This window comes from Melanotaenia boesemani, chromosome 18, assembly GCF_017639745.1.
Source record: "Melanotaenia boesemani isolate fMelBoe1 chromosome 18, fMelBoe1.pri, whole genome shotgun sequence".
In the NCBI taxonomy this organism is placed as follows: domain Eukaryota; kingdom Metazoa; phylum Chordata; class Actinopteri; order Atheriniformes; family Melanotaeniidae; genus Melanotaenia; species Melanotaenia boesemani.
This window is the reverse complement of record NC_055699.1, coordinates 30,486,634-30,512,204: the sequence shown is the minus strand read 5'-3', so window position 1 is coordinate 30,512,204 and position 25,571 is coordinate 30,486,634. Positions and strand designations below refer to the sequence as shown.

General features: G+C 44.0%; 2 protein-coding genes and 1 long non-coding RNA gene across 13 annotated transcripts in view; 2 read left to right on the top strand and 1 right to left on the bottom strand.

The window, feature by feature from the left end:
- The window catches only part of arhgap28 (Rho GTPase activating protein 28), a 15,543-nt gene extending 6,735 nt beyond the window's left edge, over positions 1 to 8,808 (bottom strand). The window contains exons 1-9 of one of the 9 annotated variants that reach the window (XM_041968175.1): positions 8,791 to 8,808; positions 3,731 to 3,846; positions 3,462 to 3,573; positions 3,121 to 3,340; positions 1,715 to 1,890; positions 1,136 to 1,356; positions 915 to 1,026; positions 472 to 719; positions 132 to 336 (exon numbers count right to left, since the gene is read on the bottom strand). In XM_041968175.1, the coding sequence (XP_041824109.1) occupies positions 132 to 336; positions 472 to 719; positions 915 to 1,026; positions 1,136 to 1,356; positions 1,715 to 1,890; positions 3,121 to 3,340; positions 3,462 to 3,492 (1,213 nt within the window). In that variant the 5' untranslated portion in view covers positions 3,493 to 3,573; positions 3,731 to 3,846; positions 8,791 to 8,808. Of the gene's footprint in view, positions 1 to 131; positions 337 to 471; positions 720 to 914; positions 1,027 to 1,135; positions 1,357 to 1,704; positions 1,891 to 3,120; positions 3,341 to 3,461; positions 3,603 to 3,730; positions 5,979 to 8,790 lie in introns of those variants that run through there. The other 8 variants (XM_041968174.1, XM_041968173.1, XM_041968172.1 and 5 more) reach the window with 8 other exon arrangements.
- LOC121628822 (lethal(3)malignant brain tumor-like protein 4) lies at positions 5,732 to 25,571 on the top strand. 3 transcript variants are annotated; one of them, XM_041968186.1, is made up of 18 exons: positions 5,732 to 5,815; positions 8,871 to 8,931; positions 12,890 to 12,975; positions 13,054 to 13,158; positions 13,256 to 13,391; positions 13,467 to 13,558; positions 13,680 to 13,825; positions 13,990 to 14,066; positions 14,221 to 14,306; positions 14,386 to 14,496; positions 14,578 to 14,692; positions 15,958 to 16,057; positions 18,595 to 18,714; positions 18,899 to 18,979; positions 19,442 to 19,515; positions 23,350 to 23,510; positions 23,642 to 23,704; positions 23,782 to 25,571. In XM_041968186.1, exons 2-18 carry the CDS (start codon positions 8,904 to 8,906, stop codon positions 24,010 to 24,012), a joined length of 1,812 nt encoding a protein of 603 aa, XP_041824120.1. In that variant the 5' UTR covers positions 5,732 to 5,815; positions 8,871 to 8,903; the 3' UTR covers positions 24,013 to 25,571. The 3 variants fall into 3 exon arrangements, with proteins under 3 accessions (XP_041824120.1, XP_041824123.1, XP_041824121.1); XM_041968189.1 differs by lacking the exon at positions 5,732 to 5,815 and adding an exon at positions 5,955 to 6,035; XM_041968187.1 differs by lacking the exon at positions 5,732 to 5,815 and adding an exon at positions 7,771 to 7,821.
- On the top strand, positions 15,503 to 15,947 carry LOC121628863. Its single transcript, XR_006008292.1, has 3 exons — positions 15,503 to 15,516; positions 15,698 to 15,725; positions 15,767 to 15,947. It is a non-coding gene; the product is annotated as an uncharacterized LOC121628863 (long non-coding RNA).

Below are 25,571 nucleotides of genomic sequence, written 5' to 3'. Positions count from 1 at the left end.
ATAAAGGTCCAGTGAGATCCCTGAAGGACCTCTGGAACCATCAACAGGATTTTATGTTCTTTAAAAGTAATTTCCTCCTGAATTCCTTTTTAGACGTCTCTCTTTAGTTGAAACTGCACATCGTCTCAAACCTGTGTTCAGACCGTGAATGTGAAAATGAAAGCGCACCCCTGGTCCTGCTGCGCGGGCGGCCGGGTGCGTTTGGTTTGAACGCCCAAAGCAAGCACCAGGAAGGGTGGAGAGCTCAATGTGAGAGATGAAGCCGAGCCGGGTGAGGTCACGTGATGACAAATCATCTGCACAGGTGAGACCCTGTGATGGGGAGACTGATACAAACTGCACACACACACACACACACACACACGCATGCACACAGAGTTTACAGCAGCCAATCAGCAGTCTGCAGCTAGAACCATTCAGCTCTACGAAAAGAAAAGGTCTGAAAGTGTCTGTCTGAAAGTTCACACTCACCTGTAACTCACTGTTTTTGCCTCCGTGGAAACGGAGACAGTCCCAACAAGTCCCGCCCCTTTTGTGCTCGGCCACGCCCTCTGAGTAGGGAGTGTCTCGCACCAGCCAATCAGCTCGTCTTGGCCAACTCCCTGCTGAGTGTGTGTGTGGGGGGGAGTGTGTGGGGGTGGGTGAGTTGGTGTGTGTTGGTGAAGATGGATGTTCTGGAAGATGATCTTCAAAAACGAACGCTGGGAGAGTTGGGCGGACTGTAAAAAACAACAAGGCAAACAGGAAGCCAGCATGAAGTCATCCCACAGACCCAAAGCACCAAAACATCCCCACACCCACCTGATTAAACACAGATGAAGAGTTTTTAGGACTGTGTAAACTGTGGAATCACCTGAGGAATCATATAAAGGATTAGCACTATGTGATCCATGAAACAGCGTGCAGGGTAATACCTCTGTGGGTGCTGCGCCGGATGGTCTTGGTGGTGTTGTGGTATCGACTTGGAGGTGACTCGGCTCGACGCTGGGAAGGGGAGGAGCCTTGGTCTGCTGAGTCATCATCAGGCTGAATCAGGAAGAGAAAACATTCCATCACTACTTTTGGATCTCCCACATATCATATTGTGAGTGCCGGCAGCATGGTAGCATTGCAACCCATGAGCTTTATGTTGTACCTCAGTGAAGACGTCTCGCACATCTCTGATTGGCTGCCTGTTTCTCTTCCTCAGTGTCTCATTGTAGTTGTCCAGCCTCTTCCTCACTGTGGCAGCCTGTTGCCGTGTCAACGTGGACAGCACAGCGTCTACTGGGGGAGCTGTCTCCTCTGACCTTGCTGAGCTTGTTACCAGCGAGGATAACCCCGCCTCCATTAGCCACGCCGCCTCCATCTCCACCTCTGCAGGAAACAAGACAGTTGAGAAAGATGCCCGTCCCTCAGTTGTTGGTTAACTTTAAAATTAAACTTTTCTGGGATGAATCTGTTCCCGTCTCCCTGAGGACGGATTCCATCATCCTGGAATCACAGCTGCTGTTACTTCTGCTAAGTGGTAAGGTGAAATCCCGTACATATTTGGTCCGATTCGGGTCAGATGTGGTTTCCAGGAGGGTGATGGACATCCATACGAAGCTGCTACTGGATTCATTCGCAACATACTAGTGAAGGGAACTCCACTGAATGGAACTTCCTGTTTGGATGTGGGAGGTTGAGTTTTCGGAAAAGCCAGACGTCTCGCTCTGCTGTCACTTTGACTTACCGTCCATGCTCTTCATGTCCTCTTCCTCCTCTTCCTCCTCCCTCTCTTCCTCAATGCTCTGGACTTCCCTCCAGTAGGTTTCCATGGTGACATGTCGGGGATCAGAGGTCGCTGTGTGACATAGAGAAGGGATGGAGGAAGTGGGAAGTGAAGTGGTAGACGGAGATGACATCATCCTGTAGAGATAGGAAATGGATGATGTCAGCCAATCAGAGTATCACAGAGCCATGCAGGATCATTTTGTCTTTACAGTCTGGTTTCCATGGAGACGGGATGCTCCTCTGCCTGGTGCCACTCAGTTGTCTCCAACTTTGATGTTGTTTGTTGCTCTGCTTCGGTGTCTGTCATTGAGAACTACACTCCCAGAATGCACTTCACTTACAATGAAATAAAGCCGCCTTGTAGAGGCTCCGCCCCCTCACCACATTTCCTTCCTACCTCTGAAACCAGCTCCCATAAAATATTAATCAAGTCATTTTCCTGCAGTGTATTGATCCACGAGTGTGTGTAGGGAACCTTCGGCTAATGGTTTTAGTTCCCAGGGGAGGACAGAGTGGGGTGCTCAGGCAAATGTTTGTCCATTAGGAGGAAATGGATGTTGTCAGCCAATCAGAGACAGTTGTTTTCACTCAGGTCCTCAGATCATAATCAGACCTGGCTCGTCTTCCAGCAGAGATGTTAAATCAGCAGGTCTGGCTGAAATTCAGCTGTTTCTGTGAGTTTTTGACACATTTTGTCTTCTTTGTTTGTTTGTGATTTTGCTCTGGTTCAGTTGGCAGTTGTTAGCTCTGGATCAGACCCCCCCCCCCCCCCCCCCCAGTTACTGACTGAAAAAGTCAGAGCAGATGCAGCTGTACCAGCCAGAACCCAGAATCTCTCTGCATGTAAAGATTAGGACCAGAACTACCAAGCAGGTTAAACAGAACCACTTGGTAAGCCCAGGCGTTCTGATTCTGATGACCAAATGGGCAGAGTTAGCGCCACATGTCCAACATCTGTCCACCTTCAGTAACTGAAGGATCCGCTGTGTAGTTCAGTGGGACAGTTTGATGAGCTCTGCTTGTCGTCAGATGGACCCGAGTTCACAACCTGCAGAACAACCACCCAATCCTATGATTCCAGCTGGTCTTAACTAGATCCAGAATCAACAAAACATCACACTGTGGCTACCAGGCTGGGTGGGATCCAAGTCCACAAAACTAAACCTGAATCAGTTCTGGAATTCAGAGTAAAACAGGATCCACATCTGGTTGAAGAAGCAGCTAAACAGACCAGAGCTTGGAGGGTTTTTTGCTAATGAGAGCAAGATAGAAACAGTTTGATCTGCATGACTGTGATGCCTTAATATTTAAAAATGTGTCACTAGGACCTCTCCTATCACCAGTGAGACAGAAAGCAGAACTTACCTCCTCTCAGTCCGACTGCTGGTCCACTCTGAAGGAAGATGCAGGGAGGGAGGGGGATCTGATGGGAGGGGCTGCCAAAGCTCCAAGTTTAGACCAGCAGCTGAAGTCCAGCTCAGATGGGGTGGGTCGGACCAAGCCCTCTCAGCTGTTGGAGCAAACAGGCACTGATGTGTGCTGGGAATACAGGGTGGAACTGAACTGGTTTCAGCTGATCTGGGATCTGGTGCAACAAACCAAAAACTTGTATATTTTTTTCCTAAACTCTTTTGCTTCACCTTGTAAACATCAAACATTAAGCAAAGGTAGATTGAGACATTGTTGAGGACTTAGGAGAAGCAGACCTAACTGTCTCCCAGCTGTCCATCCATCCATTTTTAATACTGGCTATTCCAGTTCAGGGTCACAGTGGGAATGGAGTCTCTCCCAGCAGTTAGAGGAGAGAGGCAGGAACACCTGGACAGATCATATGTTCACACTCATTCCTAGAGAGAATTTAGAGAGACCTCATGTGAGTGACACATATCTTTGGGCTGTGGGAGAAAGCCAGAGTACCCAGAAAAAAGCCCATGCACACACATGGAGAACATGCTAACTCTACTTAGGAGGGTACCTGTTGGAAGGCCCCTCCCCCGCAGAGGCTCGGCCCAGCAACCTTCATGTTGTGAGGCAGCGGTGCTGACCACACCACAGACGTGAAGCCCGCCTCTCAGTTATGATGTTCTGAAACTTCACATGATCAATAAATGCTTCATGTTATCAGTCTGATCAGTTTCACTGAAACTATAAATCAAACCAGTTCAGATAGAAAATCTTTAACACTGAGCCCGTTGACATGACCACCACAATCAAATATCTGCGAGTAATGACTTACTTATTATAATATGGTGCACTTCTGAGATTCAAAAAATCTGAGTCTACATTACCAGAGTCTACATTCGTAGTCATTTTGTAGTACGTACGTGTCTGGTGATGTCACTTCCTGTTATTTGCAAAACATTCTGTGTTTGTGGTCGATATGGCGGTCTAAATTCTTTTTCCTTTTCCTTGCTTAACAACACATTTAAAGTCAACTGGATTTGTCACTTTTACAAATCTCCTACCTCAATCTGGAACAAAATTCCTCATCATAATTTTTCCCAGCATGGTGGTTGGAATTTTTTCCTGGTCTGTAATTACAATGTGTAAAATCTCCCCGTCTGCTTTTTATCACCTGGCATTGTTATCATGGTTACTCATCTATAAGCACAGCTTTTCACCTCACCGATACTTCATCTGGAATAATAAGGACATAATAAGGATGTTCTATATAAGCGCGGGTCTCTGTTTTTCAGATGGTAAATGAACTGTACTTATACAGCGCTTTTCCAGTCAAACCCAAAGCGTTCAACACTACAAGTCACATTCACCCAGTCACACATACATTCAAACCCCAACAGGCACATCGGGAGGCATCGGTGTCTTGACCAAGGACACTTTGGCATGGAGTCGGGGGAAGCCTGGAATCGATCGACTGCTCTTCCTCCTGCAACTCCATCTACAACTCTAATCTAAAGTTGTTAGATCAACTATTTAATGCGGAAATTAATTTATTTATGCTGGAATTTTTAAACAGTATAACATCCCATCTGGTGAAAATGCTAAAGGTTTTGGAGCCTTTTTTTCCTGGAGTGTGTATGTGGTTCTACCAGAGACCTTGGTTTTTCTAAACCCCTGTACTTTCTCCACTGCAATCTGCTGTGGGCAAAATATGTTTAAACTTTTACCACCATAGAAATAATAAAGAAATTAAAGCTCTCTTTTTTAAAAAAAAAAAAACAACTATATTTTATCCCTTCCATGTGCCATTTTACACTAGAATTGATGTGTGTATGATGCGACGTGGAGGAAGGTCTGGCTCCTACCAAATCATTACTTATCTCTAACAAAGTTAAAAAAGTGTTCTTCAAACTTCCACATAGATTTTATCCCTCAAAAAGTTATCTAATGAGATTTAAATCAGATACTGATGTTTTGTGTACTTTTTTGGTGAACAATTTCCTGAAATCATCTCTCATTTAATTTGGCTCTGTCCTCACTCCTGTTTCGGCAACATTTCTGTGATCTCATTTGTTGTGAAGTAACAATCAGTTTTAATTTATAGCAGAAACAGGTTCTGTTAGGCCTCCACCAGACTAACTATAAAAGCTCATTGGAATTCATAATTAACCTATAAATCTGTTTAGCTAAATTTCACATTCGTAATTGTAAATTCCTACAAAGAAAACCCATGTTTTTAAACTTTCTGGTGGAACTAAAATGTTGTGTGGATTCTATCAGTGTCTCTAAAAATGTTTCTGATTCAGATCCTCCCTTTTCGTTATGTATTTTGATATGTGCAGCTCTGTATTTCTTATTAAATCATTTATTTTTCACCCTCTGTTTATCTCTTTTTTTTTCTTTTTTTTTGTTGTTGTTGTATAGTAGCCTAGACAAATTATTTGTTTCATAAAAAAGGTATGGCTTGTATTATTGAAAAGTGCAAATAAAGTTTTTTTGGAGTCTCAGGTCCGTTCCAATCATGGCGATGAACTCTCTCTCTCTCACTCTCTCTCTCTCTGCCCCGCCTCTCATTCAGGCGCATGCGCAGACCGCTCCGTGTCTCCGCGTTTCCGTGTTGTTTCGTATGTCGGATCAGTGAGGCGGATCATCGCAGTGGGTAAGTTTCGCTCTAGACTTCGGTTCTGGTCCCGGCTCGCCCTGGCTCCGTGTATACGGGTCTGCGGCCACTCGCCCGGACCAGGCCAGTGGCTTCGGCCGCTTCAATAGGCCCTGCGGCCGGCGGGGGCAGCCGCGGATCAGCGCCTGTTCCTCTGTTTGTTTCCTGGTTGAATCCGTCAGCTCAAACCCGAAGGACGCACTTCCGGTTCACCTTCGCAGTAAGAGCCCGGAGTTCACCCACCTGGTTACTATAGCAACTGAGGTCAGATGGCGACAACGGTTACTGGTCAATTTCAGTCAGCTTCATGTGGGCCAACACTGATGTTTGTGTTGATAATCTGACTGACTGGCGCTGAGGAAGCGCACCTTTAGCTGACGATGACATCATCACACAGCGACAGATCAGCAGAGAAGAAAATGGCTTCAGTTCGCTATTGATATGATCACTGGCGAACTATAATACTATCAAGATTTCTGTCGTAAATTCAGCTTTTACTGCCCAGTTGAAGAACGTAAAATGGTGACCAAAAGAATCCCTTCCCTCTTAAAACAATGATTCAGTAGATCAAAATGATTTCTGATATAACTGACACCACTATGTATGGCATCCACAAATTCAGTCGAAATAGCTTAACAGTTCACTCTGACCCTTTCCAACTGAAAAGGAAGTATTTCTAAGCGACTATGGTGCAGAATCAATCAGGAAAATATTAAAAATATGTTCGTCCTATCTAGTTTGACTCAAACTAAAGAAGTGTCATTTAAAGTCCTAAATGATATTTATCCATCAAACCACTCCTTTCAAGAAAATTCAATTCAAGCAATACCACATGGATTCTGTGTAAGAGAAATTTATATTTCTTTAGTCATTTTCAACTGTTTTAATTAACTTTGTGTTAATATTAGTATTCATTCAAGGACACAGTCAATGTTCTCTGAGCATCACGGCCAGCTTTACCAGAACCTTCAGCCTGTTAGTTGTGCAGGTCTGTAGCTGGAACATCCTCCCAGTCACCGCATCCACACCAAACAGGAAGAAGTCATCACTGATTGTGTGATTTTTCAACTGAAAGAGCAACATGCCGAAGATCCTGTACAGTCTCCTGCCGGAATTCTACCGGCTTAAAGCCTTCATTTCCCTCCCAAAGCCACACCTGGCAGAATCAGGCAGGAAGGATCGGCTGCACAGCCTATGATCTGCTAAGTGTTAGTGTGTTCCAGCCGTCCTTGGAAATCAGAATTTCAAGGAATTTTTTGCCAGAAATGATGGCGACCGTCTGTGACCTGCTCTGTGTAGATTGACCAGTAGATGGGGATCTGCCCCAAGGACACGCCTTGAACGGCTGCTCATCTCATTTACATAATGAGGCAGAAATTCATACAGAAATGTAAAAAGGAGAACCAAAATAAATTCGCTTGGAAAAATAAATGGTGGAAGAAAATGCAAGATTGGAAATATTGACATAAATATGACTCTGAAAAACAGAGTGTCAGTAAATAAATAAATTAATTAAATGTTAGATGAAAATAAAATACAGAAACAAGTCATTTTGGGGATAAGAAAATGTAAAAGGGAAAAAAATACAGAAAAAAGTACAGGCATAAAAACAAAGGGGGGGGAAATTTGACAAATAAATAAACTGAACTGAAAATCACATGGAAAAGTGAAAAGTAGGAATATTAACACAAAGTTAAATTAAAACAGTTGAAAATGGCAAAAGAAATTTAAACGTGTTTAAATATTTAAATTTATATATTTAATAGGTTTTAATGGAAAAAAATGTTTAATTTTTCGTGTAGTTTTGGGCATATGAATTCTTTTATTGAGCCATTTCTGTATTTATATCTTGGCAGTTTTTGGTCGTTTGCTCCGTGAGGGAAAATAACAGTGGTTGCCATGGTGACTCCAGGTATCAGAGCTCCACTGATGATTGATTTTTATCGTGCTTCTAGATAAAAATACGCAGCAACTCAAAGCAGCTTATCGGGAACCAGAAACTCAGAGTAAGTTTACCCAAAATTTCTTTTTAGACTCACAAACTTTTGAACCTCCTTCTGGAACTGGCCTCATGTGATCAGTAATGAGACAGATCAGCGATAGATCGCTCACCTGTTTGTGAGTCAATAGTCACATCAAAGGAGTTCCTGTAAAATGATTCAAGACTAAATCAACATTCACATTAACTGATTGATCATATCACAAATCAATAACTGAAGCTGATTGTCATTGTCCTGTTTGATCTGTTTGAAGCTGATTGCTATCGCCCTGATTGATCAGGTTAAAACTGATCATGATTGACCTGATTGATGGGTTTCAAGCTGATCATCCTGATTAATCACTTTGAAGTTGCTTACAAGGACAGAGATACTTTTATTTTGAAGGTGGAAGTGTGCTAACTTCCTGTGTGTGTTTTAATGGAGGACTTCCTGTCCTGATGAAGATAATGGAAAACTGACAGCTTGATCTCCTCCAAGGGGTTTATTCATCCACATGTTTGGTTTTTTGTTGTTGTTTTTCATTATTTGATGTTTTTGTTGTGATCGATCTGCTGTTGCTTATTTTGATCTTAAATTTGAGTTATCCTCTCTGAATGTCTCTCATCTTTGTTGGATGTTAGAATGGACATCCCCGATGGTCCAGCTGCTAATCGATCGACCAGCACCTGTTTTATTAATCAATAAATATTTGGATTCTTTGGAATCATTTAGTTTCACAGATCAATAGACAGAACAAACTGAACAATAATAGATCTGATCCAGACTCCAGGATGAAACGGATCAAAGTCCTGTTCACCTGACAGGAAGTCACCTGAGCCGGAATCACCAGATGATTAGTTTGTTACTCTGTGTTTGGACCAGAGACGAAGCTTCACAGACTAGACCTTCCTTCTCCAATGAGACATGCACCCTTTGATCAATCGATTAATCAATCGATTGATTAATCGATTGATCATCATTCTTGATTCAGCTCACCTTCATTCAGCGATGACACACAGGAGACAGATGAAGAGCAGACGATCATCCTCACCTCTGTTTATTTCCTGTTTGAACAGAAAACAACCAAAGAAGAAGAGGAAGAGGAGGTGATGAAGAACAAAGTCAGCAGCACTCAAGGTAACACACCTGCACACCCCACTCTGCCAACAGTTTGTCCAATTTTTCTACCAGCTAGTTGACATGCCCTGTTAGTACCAGGGTAATTAAAGGTTGGAATCTCTGCCTTATGTGTGCCTCAGCCAGAACTAAGCTTCTAGCATCATTATCCAGAACTAAGCTTCTAGCTTCATTAGCCAGAGCTAAGCTTCTAGCTTCATTATCCAGAACTAAGCTTCTAGCTTCATTAGCCAGAACTAAGCTTCTAGCTTCATTAGCCAGAGCTAAGCTTCTAGCATCATTATCCAGAACTAAGCTTCTAGCTTCATTAGCCAGAACTAAGCTTCTAGCTTCATTAGCCAGAGCTAAGCTTCTAGCTTCATTATCCAGAACTAAGCTTCTAGCTTCATTAGCCAGAGCTAAGCTTCTAGCTTCATTAGCCAGAGCTAAGCTTCTAGCTTCATTAGCCAGAACTAAGCTTCTAGCTTCATTAGCCAGAGCTAAGCTTCTAGCTTCATTATCCAGAACTAAGCTTCTAGCTTCATTATCCAGAACTAAGCTTCTAGCTTCATTAGCCAGAACTAAGCTTCTAGCTTCATTACCCAGAGCTAAGCTTCTAGCTTCATTATCCAGAACTAAGCTTCTAGCTTCATTAGCCAGAACTAAGCTTCTAGCTTCATTAGCCAGAGCTAAGCTTCTAGCATCATTATCCAGAACTAAGCTTCTAGCTTCATTATCCAGAACTAAGCTTCTAGCTTCATTAGCCAGAACTAAGCTTCTAGCTTCATTAGCCAGAGCTAAGCTTCTAGCTTCATTATCCAGAACTAAGCTTCTAGCTTCATTACCCAGAACTAAGCTTCTAGCTTCATTAGCCAGAGCTAAGCTTCTAGCTTCATTATCCAGAACTAAGCTTCTAGCTTCATTAGCCAGAGCTAAGCTTCTAGCTTCATTAGCCAGAGCTAAGCTTCTAGCTTTATTATCCAGAACTAAGCTTCTAGCTTCATTAGCCAGAGCTAAGCTTCTAGCTTCATTAGCCAGAGCTAAGCTTCTAGCTTCATTATCCAGAACTAAGCTTCTAGCTTCATTAGCCAGAACTAAGCTTCTAGCATCATTATCCAGAACTAAGCTTCTAGCTTCATTAGCCAGAACTAAGCTTCTAGCTTCATTAGCCAGAACTAAGCTTCTAGCATCATTATCCAGAACTAAGCTTCTAGCTTCATTAGCCAGAACTAAGCTTCTAGCTTCATTAGCCAGAGCTAAGCTTCTAGCTTCATTAGCCAGAGCTAAGCTTCTAGCTTTATTATCCAGAACAAAGCTTCTAGCTTCATTAGCCAGAGCTAAGCTTCTAGCTTCATTAGCCAGAGCTAAGCTTCTAGCTTCATTAGCCAGAGCTAAGCTTCTAGCTTCATTATCCAGAACTAAGCTTCTAGGTTCATTAGCCAGAGCTAAGCTTCTAGCTTCATTAGCCAGAGCTAAGCTTCTAGCTTCATTATCCAGAACTAACCTTCTAGCTTCATTAGCCAGAACTAAGCTTCTAGCTTCATTAGCCAGAGCTAAGCTTCTAGCTTCATTATCCAGAGCTAAGCTTCTAGCTTCATTATCCAGAACTAAGCTTCTAGCTTCATTATCCAGAACTAAGCTTCTAGCTTCATTAGCCAGAGCTAAGCTTCTAGCTTTATTATCCAGAACTAAGCTTCTAGCTTCATTAGCCAGAGCTAAGCTTCTAGCTTCATTAGCCAGAGCTAAGCTTCTAGCTTCATTAGCCAGAGCTAAGCTTCTAGCTTCATTATCCAGAGCTAAGCTTCTAGCATCATTATCCAGAACTAAGCTTCTAGCTTCATTAGCCAGAGCTAAGCTTCTAGCTTCATTAGCCAGAGCTAAGCTTCTAGCTTCATTATCCAGAGCTAAGCTTCTAGCATCATTATCCAGAGCTAAGCTTCTAGCTTCATTATCCAGAGCTAAGCTTCTAGCATCATTATCCAGAGCTAAGCTTCTAGCTTCATTAGCCAGAGCTAAGCTTCTACCTTCATTATCCAGAGCTAAGCTTCTAGCTTAATAATCCAGAGCTAACATTCTAGCTAAATAATCCAGAGCTAACATTCTAGCTTAATAATCCAGAGCAAACATTCTATCTTAATAATCCAGAGCTAACATTCTAGCTAAATAATCCAGCGCTAACATTCTAGCTTCATTAGCCAGATCAAACCTTCTAGCTTCATTATCCAGAGCTAAGCTTCTACCTTAATAATCCAGAGCTAACATTCTAGCTAAATAATCCAGAGCTAACATTTTAGCTTAATAATCCAGAGCTAACATTCTAGCTTAATAATCCAGAGCTAACATTCTAGCTTAATAATCCAGAGCTAACATTCTAGCTAAATAATCCAGAGCTAACATTTTAGCTTAATAATCCAGAGCTAACATTCTAGCTTAATAATCCAGAGCTAACATTCTAGCTTAATAATCCAGAGCTAACATTCTAGCTAAATAATCCAGAGCTAACATTCTAGCTAAATAATCCAGAGCTAACATTCTAGCTTAATAATCCAGCGCTAACATTCTAGCTAAATAATCCAGAGCTAACATTCTAGCTTCATTAGCCAGAGCTAAGCTTCTAGCTTCATTAGCCAGAGCTAAGCTTCTAGCTTCATTAGCCAGAGCTAAGCTTCTAGCTTCATTATCCAGAACTAACCTTCTAGCTTCATTATCCAGAGCTAAGCTTCTAGCTTCATTATCCAGAACTAACTTTCTAGCTTCATTATCCAGAGCTAACATTCTAGCTTAATAATCCAGAGCTAACATTCTAGCTTAATAATCCAGAGCTAACATTCTAGCTAAATAATCCAGAGCTAACATTCTAGTTTAATAATCCAGAGCTAACATTCTAGCTTCATTAGCCAGAGCTAAGCTTCTAGCTTCATTATCCAGAACTAACCTTCTAGCTTCATTATCCAGAACTAACCTTCTAGCTTCATTATCCAGAGCTAAGCTTCTAGCTTAATAATCCAGAGCTAACATTCTAGCTTAATAATCCAGAGCTAACATTCTAGCTAAATGATCCAGAGCTAACATTCTAGCTTAATAATCCAGAGCTAACATTCTAGCTTAATAATCCAGAGCTAACATTCTAGCTAAATAATCCAGAGCTAACATTCTAGCTTCATTATCCAGAGCTAAGCTTCTAGCTTATCACATAAATGTTGCCGAAACAGGAGTGAGGACAGAGCCAAATTAAATGAGAGATGATTTCAGGAGATTGTTCACAACGCCTCAGATCCCACGATTCGGCTGTCCAGTGATAAGAGCAGACAACCAGCCGCGCACCCCGCATTCAGCAGAGCAGTCAGCTCTCCACACCCCAGCAGCCACTCAAGCTGTGTGGAAGCCCGACCCACCGTAAACAGCACGCCACGGCTACAGCTCCGCCACGCCAGCCACAACTACCACGGGAGATTGAAGAAGGAAAAGAAGGCTGGCGGAGCAAACACACCCGCTGTTAAAAAGGGCTGTAACGCCGCCCACTAATCACGGTGGTAACCCAGGTGGTTGTAGCCAGACTGGCACTGCCACAGAGTGGCCAGGAGGAAAACAACCTCCTAGAAGCTTAGCTCTGGGTAATGAAGCTAGAAGCTTAGCTTTGGCTAAGGTAAACCTGGTACTTCTGCTTAAATTCCGTTAGGTTATTGTGATGGATGCTGGCGAGAGCTTTGTCTCTGAGGTCCAGCAGATCTTCCCTCAAGTTAGTGAAACAGGAGTTGTGCTTTGCTGTATGCATATCCATGAGATATATGAATGATAAAGTAAATTAAAAAGCAAGAAGACGTGACAATAAAAAGTACAACAAACTTAAAATACTTAAAAAAACGCAGCAATACACAGAGCAGCTGAGAGGGCTGCCTGCTCACTTCAGGTGCTGGAAGTTGCTGTTGTTATTGAATCAGAGCAGCGATGTGATTGGCTGATGTCTCTTGGTCCTCAGTAAGTGTGAAGAGGCGGTCCTGGTCCTGGCAGCAGTACCTAAATGAGCAAAAGGCTGAAGCAGCTCCGCCCACCCTCTTCATACAGGTAACACACACCCAGAGAAATACATCTGTAACATATATCTGAACCACACTCACCTGTCTGACCTCACCTGTCTGTCAGGCCCAGTCCTTTCCCAGCAAGAGAGCCAGTTTTAAAGTGGGAATGAAGCTTGAAGGTATTGATCCGCTACATCCTTCGATGTTTTGTGTGCTGACGGTTGCCGAGGTAACTCACACACACACACACACACACACACACACACACACACACACACACACACCTCTGAGAGGACTGCCAGGTGAGTTTCTTGTTTCTCTGTCAGGTGATTGGCTGTCGGCTGCGTCTCCATATCGATGGTTACTCAGAATGCTATGACTTCTGGGTAAATGCTGACTCAGCAGACATCAAGTCAGTAGGCTGGTGTAAAGAGCACAAGCACAAGCTCCACCCTCCTAAAGGTGAGCAGACTGCCCAACCCTGACAGGTACACCACCTGGCACAGGTGAGAACATCTACCTGGTCTTTGTTTGCAGGTCAGACTGAAGCAGAGTTTGACTGGCAGAGCTACCTTCAGTCCTCAGGCTCTCATGCTGCTCCGCTCACTCTGTTCACCTGTCGCTCTGCAGTGAGTACACACCTGTCTGTCTATCTGTCCACATCTCTGTCTATCCACCTAACTGGCTCTCAACCTGTCTGTACACACCTGTTCTTACTTGTCAATACAGACGTGTCTCTCTCTGTCTCAGTCTGTCTCAGAGTTCCAGGTGGGGATGAAGTTGGAGGCAGTGGACAAGAAGAACCCCGGTCTGGTCTGTGTCGCCTCCGTTACTGATGTCATCAATGACCGCTTCCTGGTTCACTTTGACAACTGGGACGATACATATGATTACTGGTGAGACAGACAGGTCAAAAGATGGACAGACAGACAGACAGATAATATGATGGACAGACAGACATGTTGTAACAGTGCCAGTAGTATCAGAACCACATTCCTTATTGTTAGCTGTAGTATTGATTGTTTCTAGCAGGCTGACAGATGATATAATGATTGATCAGGTGTGACAGCAGCAGCCCATACATCCATCCTGTCGGCTGGTGTGAAGAGCAGGGACGTCCTCTGACTGCCCCACAGGGTATGTTGTACTTTTACACACCATTCTTATACTCACAGTACTAATACACAATGCTCTAATACTCACAGTACTACTACATCTTGTACTTTGACACATTTCAAGTAAAGTACTTAATGTCGTTGCAGTATCACTCTGAAGTACTTTTATCTTTCAGGTCATCCCAATCCTGAGAACTTTCTCTGGGAGGAGTACCTGCAGCAAACTGGTTCTACAGCTGCTCCCAGTTCAGCATTCACACTGGTGAGAGGAGGCGCTTGAAGGGAAGGCAGGTCAAATGAAAATTCTGTGTGATGACTGACAGCTGTTTCTGTCCAATCAGAGAGCTCCACATGGTTTCCAGGTTAACCACAAAGTTGAGGCAGTTGACAAAAGGAACCCCATGTTGATCCGAGTTGCCACGGTAGTGGACACTGAAGACTACAGGGTGAAGGTACTGTCTGCGATTTACCTGTCCAAGTACCTCAGTGATGTCTTAAAGTATGTGATGAGGTAACCGGGTGTGTACATACAGATCCACTATGATGGCTGGTCCTCTCAGTTTGACGTGTGGTGTGACAGTGACCACTGTGACCTGCATCCTGTTGGCTGGTGTCAACGCACAGGACACCCTCTGGAACCACCCCCAGGTCAGACAGATGGGACAGAGTGAGACAGGTCATATAGACAGTCAGAGTGAGACAGGTCAGACAGAGGGTTTAGAGTGAGGCAGGTCAGACAGACTGTTCAGAGTGAGACAGGTCAGACAGATGTGTCAGAGAGAGAAAGGTCAGACAGAGGGTTCAAAGTAAGAGAGTGCAGACAGACGGGTCAGAGTGAGAAAGGTCAGACAGACTGTTCAGAGTGAGACAGGTAAGACAGATGGTTCAGAGTGAAACGGGTCATAAAGACAATTCCGAGTGAGACAGGTCAGACAGATGGGTCAGAGTAAGACAGGTCAGACAGAGGGTTCAGAGTAAGACAGGTTAGACAGACAATTTAGAGTGAGACAGGTCATATAAACAGGTCAGACAGAGGGTTGAGAGTGAGGCAGGTCAGACAGACTGTTCAGAGTGAGACAGGTCAGACAGATGTGTCAGAGAGAGAAAGGTCAGACAGAGGTTCAAAGTAAGAGAGGTCAGACAGACGGGTCAGAGTGAGAAAGGTCAGACAGTCGGGTCAGAGTGAGACAGGTCAGACAGATGGGTTCAGAGTGAGACAGGTCAGACAGACTGTTCAGAGTGAGACAGGCAAGGCAGATGGTTCAGAGTGAAACGGGTCATAAAGACAATTCTGAGTGAGACAGGTCAGACAGACTGTTCAGAGTGAGACAGGTCAGACAGTCGGGTCAGAGTGAGACAGGTTAGGCAGACAATTCAGAGTGAAACAGGTCATATAGACTGGTCAGAGTGAGAAAGGTCAGACAGATGGGTCAGAGTAAGACAGGTCAGACAGAGGGTTCAGAGTAAGACAGGTTAGACAGACAATTTAGAGTGAGACAGGTCATATAAACAGGTCAGACAGAGGGTTGAGAGTGAGACAGGTCAGACAGTCGGGTCAGAGTGAGACAGGTTAGACAGACAATTCAGAGTGAGACAGGTCATATAGACTGGTCAGAGTGAGAAAGGTCAGACAGATGGGTCAGAGTAAGACAGGTCAGACAGAGGGTTCAGAGTAAGACAGGTTAGACAGACAATTTAGAGTGAGACAGGTCATATAAACAGGTCAGATAGAGGGTTGAGAGTGAGACAGGTCAGACAGGGTTCAGAGTGAGACAGGTCGCAAAGACAATTCTGAGTGAGACATGTCAGACAGACGGGTCAAAGCAAGACAGGTCAGTCGGGTCAGAGTAAGATGCGTCAGCATAGAAACAGTTATTGTGTCTTCGATAACATTCTCTATATGTGTGAGACAGGTTCCTCCCCCCTGTCCTCCCCTTCTCAGGGAGTGTGTCCCACTGCAGGCTGCAGAGGAGTGGGACACATCAAAGGAGCCAAATACACTGGACACCACAGGTAGTTGTCTCATTGTTCTACCTTTTGACTCATTATTCTAACTGCTGACTCATCATTCTGACTTTTAACTACTCGGTCTGACTGCTAACTACTCGTTCTGACTGCTAACTACTCGCTCTGATTGCTAACTACTCGTTCTGACTGCTAACTACTCGTTCTGACTGCTAACTACTCATTCTGACTGCTAACTACTCGTTCTGATTGCTAGCTATTTATTCTGACTGCTGATTCATTGTTCAGAATCTTAACTACTCGCTCTGACTGCTAACTACTCGTTCTGACTGGTGACTACGCGTTCTGACTGCTGACTCATCGTTCTTAATGCTGACTACTCGTTCTGACTGCTGACTCATCATTCTTAATGCTGACATTCGGTCTGACTGCTGACTAATCATTCTATATGCTAACTACTCATTCTGACTGCTAACTACTCGCTCTGACTGTTAACTACTCGTTCTGATGCTAACTACTCGTTCTGACTGCTGACTACTCGTTCTGACTGATGACTCATCGTTCTTAATGCTGACATTCAGTCTGACTGCTGACTAATCATTCTAAATGCTAACTACTCATTCTGACTGCTAACTACTCGCTCTGACTGTTAACTACTCGTTTTGATTGCTAACTACTCGTTCTGACTGCTGACTACTCGTTCTGACTGCTGACTCATCGTTCTTAATGCTGACATTTGGTCTGACTGCTGACTAATCATTCTAAATGCTAACTACTCATTCTGACTGCTAACTACTCGCTCTGACTGTTAACTACTCGTTCTGATTGCTAACTACTCGTTTTGACTGGTGACTACTCATTCTGACTGCTGACTCGTCGTTCTTAATGCTGACTACTCGTTCTGACTGCTGACTCATCGTTCTTAATGCTGACATTCGGTCTGACTGCTGACTAATCATTCTAAATGCTAACTACTCATTCTGACTGCTAACTACTCATTCTGACTGGTGACTACTCGTTCTGACTGCTGACTCATCGTTCTTAATGCTGACTACTCATTCTGACTGCTGACTCATTGTTCTTTGTGCTGACTATTCGGTCTGACTGCTGACTAATCATTCTAAATGCGAACTACTCATTCTAACTGCCAACCACTTATTCTGACTTCTAACTACTCGTTCTAACTGCTAACTACTCGTTCTGACTGCTAACTACTCGTTCTGATTGCTAGCTATTCATTCTGACTGCTAACTACTCGTTCTGATTGCTAGCTATTCATTCTGACTGCTGACTCATTGTTCAGAATGCTGACTACTTGCTCTGACTGCTGACCGATTATTCTGACTGCTGACTACTGCTTCTTAATGCTGACTACTCTTTCTGACTGCTGACTCATGGTTCTGACTGCTGACTCATCATTCTGACTGCTGGCTACTTGTTGTTAATGCTGACTACTCTTTCTGACTGCTGACTCGTGGTTCTGACTGTTGACTCATCATTCTGACCGCTGGCTACTTGTTGTTAATGCTGACGACTCTTTCTGACTGCTAACTCATGGTTCTGACTGCTGACTCATCATTCTGACTGCTGGCTACTTGTTGTTAATGCTGACTACTCTTTCTGACTGCTGACTCGTGGTTCTGACTGCTGACTCATCATTCTGACCGCTGGCTACTTGTTGTTAATGCTGACTACTCTTTCTGACTGCTAACTCATGGTTCTGACTGCTGGCTACTTGTTGTTAATGCTGACTACTCTTTCTGACTGCTGACTCGTGGTTCTTAATGCTGACTCATCATTCTGACTGCTGGCTACTTGTTGTTAATGCTGACTACTCTTTCTGACTGCTAACTCATGGTTCTGACTCCTGACTCATCATTCTGACTGCTGGCTACTTGTTGTTAATGCTGACGACTCTTTCTGACTGCTGACTCGTGGTTCTGACTCCTGACTCATCATTCTGACTGCTGGCTACTTGTTGTTAATGCTGACGACTCTTTCTGACTGCTGACTCGTGGTTCTGACTCCTGACTCATCATTCTGACTGCTGGCTACTTGTTGTTAATGCTGACGACTCTTTCTGACTGCTGACTCGTGGTTCTTTTTTTTTTTTATTTTTTATTTTTTTATTTATTTATTTATTTATTTATTTTTTTTAATTTATTTTATTTTATTATTTTTTTTTTTTCATCATTCTGACTGCTGGCTACTTGTTGTTAATGCTGACGACTCTTTCTGACTGCTGACTCGTGGTTCTGACTGCTGACTTTCTTATGTCTCACATCGCTTACCAATGTTCGTTGCTCATTAGTTTTCTCTGAGTCCCCCGCGATTTCCGGTGGTATTGTTTTGGTCTTCTGTGACAAGCGACAGATAGCTAAGCTCCCTGAAAACGGACCAAATTACTTACGTAACCAAACACAGAATGGGTTTTATCAAGACAGCTGACTACTTGTTCTGACTGCTGACTTTCTTATTTCTGAAATTGCTTACCAATGTTCGTTGCTCATTAGTTTTCTCTGAATAAAAATCCATGTCTTGTTTTTCTTCTCTCTCTGTCTCTGTCTGCTCTGTCTCTCACCCAGTGCCTTCGGCTGTCCTTATTCAGACATTAACATGCGAAAGGAGGTGGTTTTTCCCGATAGGCTGGGAGGAGAGAGATCCATCACCCTCATACCTGTCACAATACATCACCAAAGCAACAGGTAATCTCATCAGGAGATGTAAACAGCACAAACAGGAAATGACGACAGAATGCTGACTCATTAATTTAGTGTTCTTAGCAGACAGCAGGGGTAGCACTGGCCCAGTCAATCTACCGTCTCACTGTCTGTTCGTCCATCCATTTATGTGTCTGTCTTTCTGTCTTTACCTTGATGTGTGGAACAGGAGAGAACTTGAAGTGAAGGCGGAGGACAAGGACGAGCAGCTGCTGCTTCCTCTTGGCAAAAGAAGACGACTGGTGGATCGGTAGGTGTGACAGATGGAGAAGCCGCTCTGTGATTGGCTCATTGATTTGCAGAGGGTGTAAACAGTACATCTAAGTTTCTTACAGGGTAAAAGTTGTGTTTTATGTGTTTTGTGTAAACAATATGTGGTTATATCATATAACACACAGTTTTCCTGACGTCAGAGGACATTAGTCAGACTGAGTTTTGTTTCAGAAAGGTTCAGTGATTCCAAGTGGAGTTTCTTCCATCCTATCTCAACGTTTCTCCTCCATCCTGTCTCCTCAGCCTTTCCTCCACCCTTTCTTCATCTTCTCTCCTCCATGCTCTTTCCTGGTCCTAATCAGGAGGATGGAGGAGAGAAGGCAGAAACCTGAAAATGAGACAAATCTTCAAACACTGATGGTGGTGATAATGATATGGATGATGATGATGATGATGATGATGATGCTTCATTTCTTCCTTTTTGACTCCGCCCTCACAGACTGCAGCAGCCAACCGAATTTCTCCAAGTGAAACAGGAAGAGGAGCAGCTTAACCTCAGAGCCATCAGTCCAGGTTGGTCTGGGAGTTCTGGTTCCAGAAGTATTTGTGCTCTGTGGACCACACTATATCGCCACGACAACAGACAGGTGGACAGATGTGCTTGAACTGAACCTCTGAAACAGCCAGTTCCACGCTGTGGTACCAGTTCATCAGACTGGTGTTGGTTCAGCAACATCTGCCTGTCAAGGGGCTTTCACACAGACACGGTTCTGGTCCTTGTTCCATTCTGGAGACTCACAACCGCGGCACTTTCTGGTGAACTGGCCCGCGTTCACACCAGTTTAACCAGAACTAAACTAAACATGCTGGAGATCTGGACCTGCGAGTTGATGTTTCAGTCACAGGCTTCATTATAACCAGCTGGATCCAGAACCAGAATGCTCACACAGTATAGCATAAACAATCGGATGTTAACATGAGCTGACATAAGTCACATTACACATTTTAAACTGGTTGCCAGGTAACATAACGGCTCAGCAACATACAGGTTTTCCTCTTATTAAATGATTCCAGTGTTTGATTGACCTCAGTCTATCTGAACTATATTTTCATCAGGTGGTCTGTAGTCATCCTGCCATCTTCAGGCGGAGGAGGAGGCTTCTTCTTCGGTGGTGTCTGCTGCGGTGGCTATCCAGTAGCTGGAAAGATGGACATGTAACACCACGTTGTCCACCACTGCCACAGGATTCCTTCTTTTCTGAATATTATTATTTGGTCTGTTTAGTTAGTTTTTTTTTTTACAGAAGGCAGGTCTGCCTCTGAATACAGAACCGTACAGCACTAGCACGAACATTGTCAGGCAACATTGATATGGTTTTGACTTTTTTTTTTTTAACTTGATTGAAACATTACTAATCCAGCGGTCTGGCAAGGGAATCAGTTTTTACCCACCGATGATGCCGCAGTTCGCGATTGAGAGCCATTATTTTATAGTTATCCAAACCATATCCTTGGTGTGAAATTTCCGGGTGATTTGAAATTAGGTTCAGGACCAGCCGTCACAGTTCACAGAGCTGTAACCATGACAACGTGGATGGATGGTAACCTGAAGGTTAGGTTGGACCACAGGTAATCAGCTGGTTTATTATCTCTGATCACAGCAGGACTGAGACTGAGCTGCTGTCTGACAGAGGTAAAGTCCATCAGTCTGTCTCAGATCAACCACGCGACTCTGCAACAGTCACATGACTCTGCAGTAGTCATGTGACTGCCGCAGAAGAGGAGATTATGTCATTTAAAGTAAGAAGGATGTGTCTTATCCTTCTACACAGCTGATGTTTCACATCCGTCACATGACTCCTCACGCTGAAGTCACTAATAAGAGTGTTTCCATGGAAACCAAGAATGTGATGTCAGAGAGGGTGTATGTGATGTTTGTGCTGATTAAAGCAAATAGCTGCTGTTAGTTTCTATCTGGAGGATTCAATGCTGAAACACAGCAGCTCTGCTTCCTCCTCTTCATCCTCCTCTTCTTCCTCCTTCTCTGCACCATTGGAGGAGGAGGCTGACCGCTGGATCCAAAACCAGAATGCTCACACAGCTTAGAGCAGGACAGCGTAAACAGTTCTGACTCAGCACTGTGTGAGCATCTTCAAACAGGAAGCAACTATTTACATCAGTCTAAATCCAGTACCAGAGTTAGAACCACAGACGGTCCATTTTTTAGTTCTTATCCCAGTCTGAACCCTCTTAGAGAAGCTTTCTCTTATTTCTTTAAGTAGTCTTCAGGAACAGTTCTCCAGGATCCTTGAAGGACTTTCCAAAGCTCTTCTTTGGATGTTTCTGCCTTTTGTTCCGTTCTATGTCCAGAAGATCTCACCCTGCTTCAGTATTATTGAGGTTTGGGTTCTGGGCAGGATATGTCCCTTCATCAGACCTGCTGAGGCCCGGGTTCTGGGGAGGATCCATCTCTCCATCAGACCTCTTGCCACTGATCAGTCCAGTTTTTGTGTGACATACCTGCCTTAAACACGGCTTCTTGACAGCAGTGTTTCCATGGAGACCATTTCTGATGAGGCTTCGCCCAACAGTAGGTGGCCCAGATGCATCTCTCAGGTCCTGGTTCAGGTCTTTGCTGGATTTGTTCCTGTTTCTTCAGAACATCACTTTTAGATTCTTTTCATCTGCTGTAGCCTTTAGTCCTGACTCTTCTTCTTTGGTTCTCGCCTGAGTTAGGAGCATTTTTTCTACCTGAATGATTCATATGTCAGAGTTAAGTTCCCCCGAAGATGGTCAGACCTGATGCCTTCCTTCCTGACTTCTAACAACTAAAATTTACACCCACCGACTTGGAACTCTGCATTAACTTTACAGCTGATTTAAATCCCCCCAAAAAACGTTGGTCCTAATTTTATAGTCTGATAGGAAAATTACAGGAGACACTCTCAATACCATCCATAAAATTGGACCAAAGATTGATCCATCTCTCCTGATGCCAGCCCAGATTTGCAAGAACATTCATTTCATGTCCCGTACAGTATAAAGTACTGTCGGAATTTACTAAACTGGGGAAAGGATGTTTAAAATGCTCACTCAACACCACACTGACACGCCCCACCTGGCTCTGGGAAGAGGTCACTGCATCATTATCTCTGTTTAGGGCTGCCAGATCCCCCATCCCCATCTCTCTGCTTACTAGGTGATTTATCAAAGCAGATTACTCCTTGTGGCTCTAGCTACCAGGAAATTATAGAACACCGTAACCACAATGGTTAGCTTACTTTTGGACCACATCTCCATGGAAACGTTAACCATCTTCCTGCAGATGATCCGGTATCAGGACTGGACCGAAGATGATCCGGTATCAGGACTGGACCGGAGATGATCAGGTATCGGGACTAGATGAGAAAAACTAAAGACCTTCAGAAGATGACAACAATCTGACGTGTGTGTGTCTTGTGTACTGCAGACATCATGTGACTTGAGTTAAGTGAAGACAAGTGTGTTCTGTGTTCAGAGGCAGTCCTGTCTTCTGTTGCCATGACAACGAGGAGGCAGAGTCAGTTGAGAGCTGCTGCAGCCACTTTGTGATGGTTTAAATGGTCACTTATTTAAACACACACTCTGACACCCCCGGCTCTCCTTACTGTGTTTCCATGGGAACAGCAGGCAGATGAAGTGGCCGTTTCCATAGAAACAGCTCGCTATGGTAACTGCAGTGTTGATTGTGGTCTGTGCTCCATCCTGTGTAGGACTGCAGACTCATCACTGATCACATGATGCTCAGAGGGGTGAGACAGGTCGGTTCTGGTCTCGTAGCCGGTCCTGATCCAAGAATGGTTATGCAGGTCGGTTCTGGTCTCGTAGCCGTTCCTGATCTAAGAATGGTGAGGCAGGTCGGTTCCGGTCTCGTAGCCGGTCCTGATCCAAGAATGGTTAGGCAAGTCGGTCCTGGTCTCGTAGCCGGTCCTGATCTAAGAATGGTGAGGCAGGTCGGTTTCGGTCTCATAGCCGGTCCTGATCCAAGAATGGTTAGGCAGGTCGGTTCCGGTCTCGTAGCTGGTCCTGACCTAAGAATGGTGAGGCAGGTCGGTTCTGGGCTCGTAGCCGGTCCTGATCTAAGACTGGTAAGATGGGTATGTTCTGGTCTTATTCCTGGTCCTGATCTGAGACCAGAGAGATGGGTCGGTTCATGTTTCATTGCCAGTTCTAATCCAAGTGAGACGGGTCTGAGCTGCTCCAGGACCAGGATCTGTTGCTAATCATAGTGATGGATTAGATTCATACTGAGTTCCAGATGATTCCTCACAGTTACTGAAGCGTTTGACTTTTCCTGTTACATTAAGCCTGTGTGGTCTCTGTATCTTGTTGACTCTGTCTCTGTCCACCTCTGTGTCTTCTGTCCAGAGTCCAGTCTGCAGGCCGCCCTCCACCAGTCCGTCTTCCTGTCGGCCATGTCGGCGCAGCCGGGACGCGACCTGTCCCTCTGTTGGGAACAACATCGTAAACTGCTGCCGGGAGTAGTTGGAGTTCATGCAGAGACTGTCCAACACTGGAGTGTCCAACAGGTGAGGACAACAAGAAAGAGGCTACAGGTGTTTTTCTCTCTCTCTGGTCTGTAAAGAGTCGTTGCTATGGCAACAGTACATAGGTATTGACTGGTCTTGATGAGCCGGTGTTACGGTCCTTCTCTCTGCAGGTGTCCAACTTCATCGAGTCTCTTCCTGGCTGCGAGGAACAGGCCAAACAATTCAGGGATGAGGTGAGACGGCCAGTAAGCTTCTGTCAATATGAAGTCATCATAGGGCTGTGATCTGATTGGTTATTACTCCTCTATAGCAAATAGATGGACGGGCCTTGCTGCTGCTCACCCAGCGGGATATCGTCAGGATCATGTCAATCAAACTTGGACCTGCCCTCAAAATATACAACTCCATCCTGATGTTCAAACACGCCGACAGCAAGAGCCAATCACAGCCTGGGGATAAGAGCCAATCACATGCTGAGGACAGCAGTCAATCACACACTGAAGATGAGACCCAGTCACACTTCCAAGATCCAAACACCTGACACCTGCTGTTGCCTGAATTTACCCCTGGTTAAGCCCCTCCCTCTTGTCCCGTTTTATTCAGTAAGAGATCAGATTTGAAGTTGTGATGTCACAATGACCTCAGGTGTGTCTGTAACGCGTCCTGCTGCTGTCATCATTCTGTCACTTAAACACCTGAGCTCCTTTCAGGCTCCACCTCTCTATAGGGGGCGGGGCTTATCCTGGACAAGTGCAAAGGATTCTGGGATGTTGACGTTTAATAATACACCTGCTGAGACTGAAGCCAGCTGGATGGGGGTGGAGCCTGAGGACTGAACATGAATATTTGTTTCCACGGTGACCAGATTATGAAAACAACTTCAGCAGAAACATGGCCGCTGCGTCCTTATTGGCTGGGGTGTTAAAATAATTCTGTCTGCCTCACTAAAGCTGGTCAGTCAGAGTTGACGACACCATCAGCATCATCGTGCAGAAGTCTGTTTCTGTTGTACATCAACAGGATTACGGAAAGAAGAGCAGGAATTTTTCACTTGGAACTCTTAAAACTACAGCTCTTTTATTTCCAGGGTGTGTTTTTGCACATAATTTCATAAACAACAGAACTGAAATTCGAGAAAAGTCCTGAAACCTTCACCAGTCAGTTTGATGTCTGAACCTTTGAGCTGTTGACAAGATCAGAAATCATTTTTATTCTCACAACATAAAATAACCGTAAAATAAGCATGTGTCACATGATCATGTTTGCATAATTGTGATGGAAAGCAGTTTGTCACAAAAACCAGCTCCAGGTAGAAATGTAGTGGAAACAGTTTCCAATGATTCAAGTATTTATTAACTTTGAAATCAACATAAAATAAATCAAATAAACTATCATTTATGAGAAAACATACAGACAAACAGCCGTCAGACTTCTGATGAAATGTTAAAGAAGAGACCTTAATGAGATGTGAATTGAATGTTAATGTTACTTTGACCATAATGGTATGTAAATGAGACCTTGAGTGTTATTGAGAAGTTAATGAGTCAACTCTTTTCTCATGAATGTTCCAGTCTAGCGTTTATGTTGCGGCTTAACAATCAGCAGATTATGACGTCACATTGTAGCCCCGCCCATTTACCGATGACTGTTCCTCTCAGGATTCAACTGTTCAGTCGTTAGGAGAGACTTTATCCTGCCTGCCCTGCTGTGGGTGGGTGACATCCCATGTATTTTTAATCCAGAGTTTCTAGTTTTCCTGTGTCACTCCAGAGTATCTATTGTTGTCTACTTTGTCTCTCTAGACTTATTTAATCTTTATATTTAAATAGAAATTTATAATCTGTCCTGCTGGGATTCAAACCAAAAAGCTAACAGGAAGTTAGTGTCTCTCTGACTCCTCCCCCTCTGTGATGGGGTGGGAGGGGTTGCTATGCTGCATATGCTTAGTTTTTAATCTTGTTTGTATTTGGCAGGCTTTTCCTCAGGTTTCCATAGTAACGGCTGTGGTGTTTCCAACAGTCAGCTGATATTTATATTTACTTCCTGTCTACTGTTTCTGTCAGTGTTTGATGACATCAATAAAAACTGATCTGATCTGTG

Excerpts from the sequence above, each read along its gene's own strand:
- LOC121628822 (XM_041968186.1), top strand. The coding sequence starts at position 8,904 with ATGAAGAACAAAGTCAGCAGCACTCAAG. Across the intron at positions 19,516-23,349 it reads CCTCAGAGCCATCAGTCCAG|AGTCCAGTCTGCAGGCCGCC; the intron begins GTTGGTCTGGGA and ends TCTTCTGTCCAG. Across the intron at positions 23,511-23,641 it reads AACACTGGAGTGTCCAACAG|GTGTCCAACTTCATCGAGTC; the intron begins GTGAGGACAACA and ends TTCTCTCTGCAG.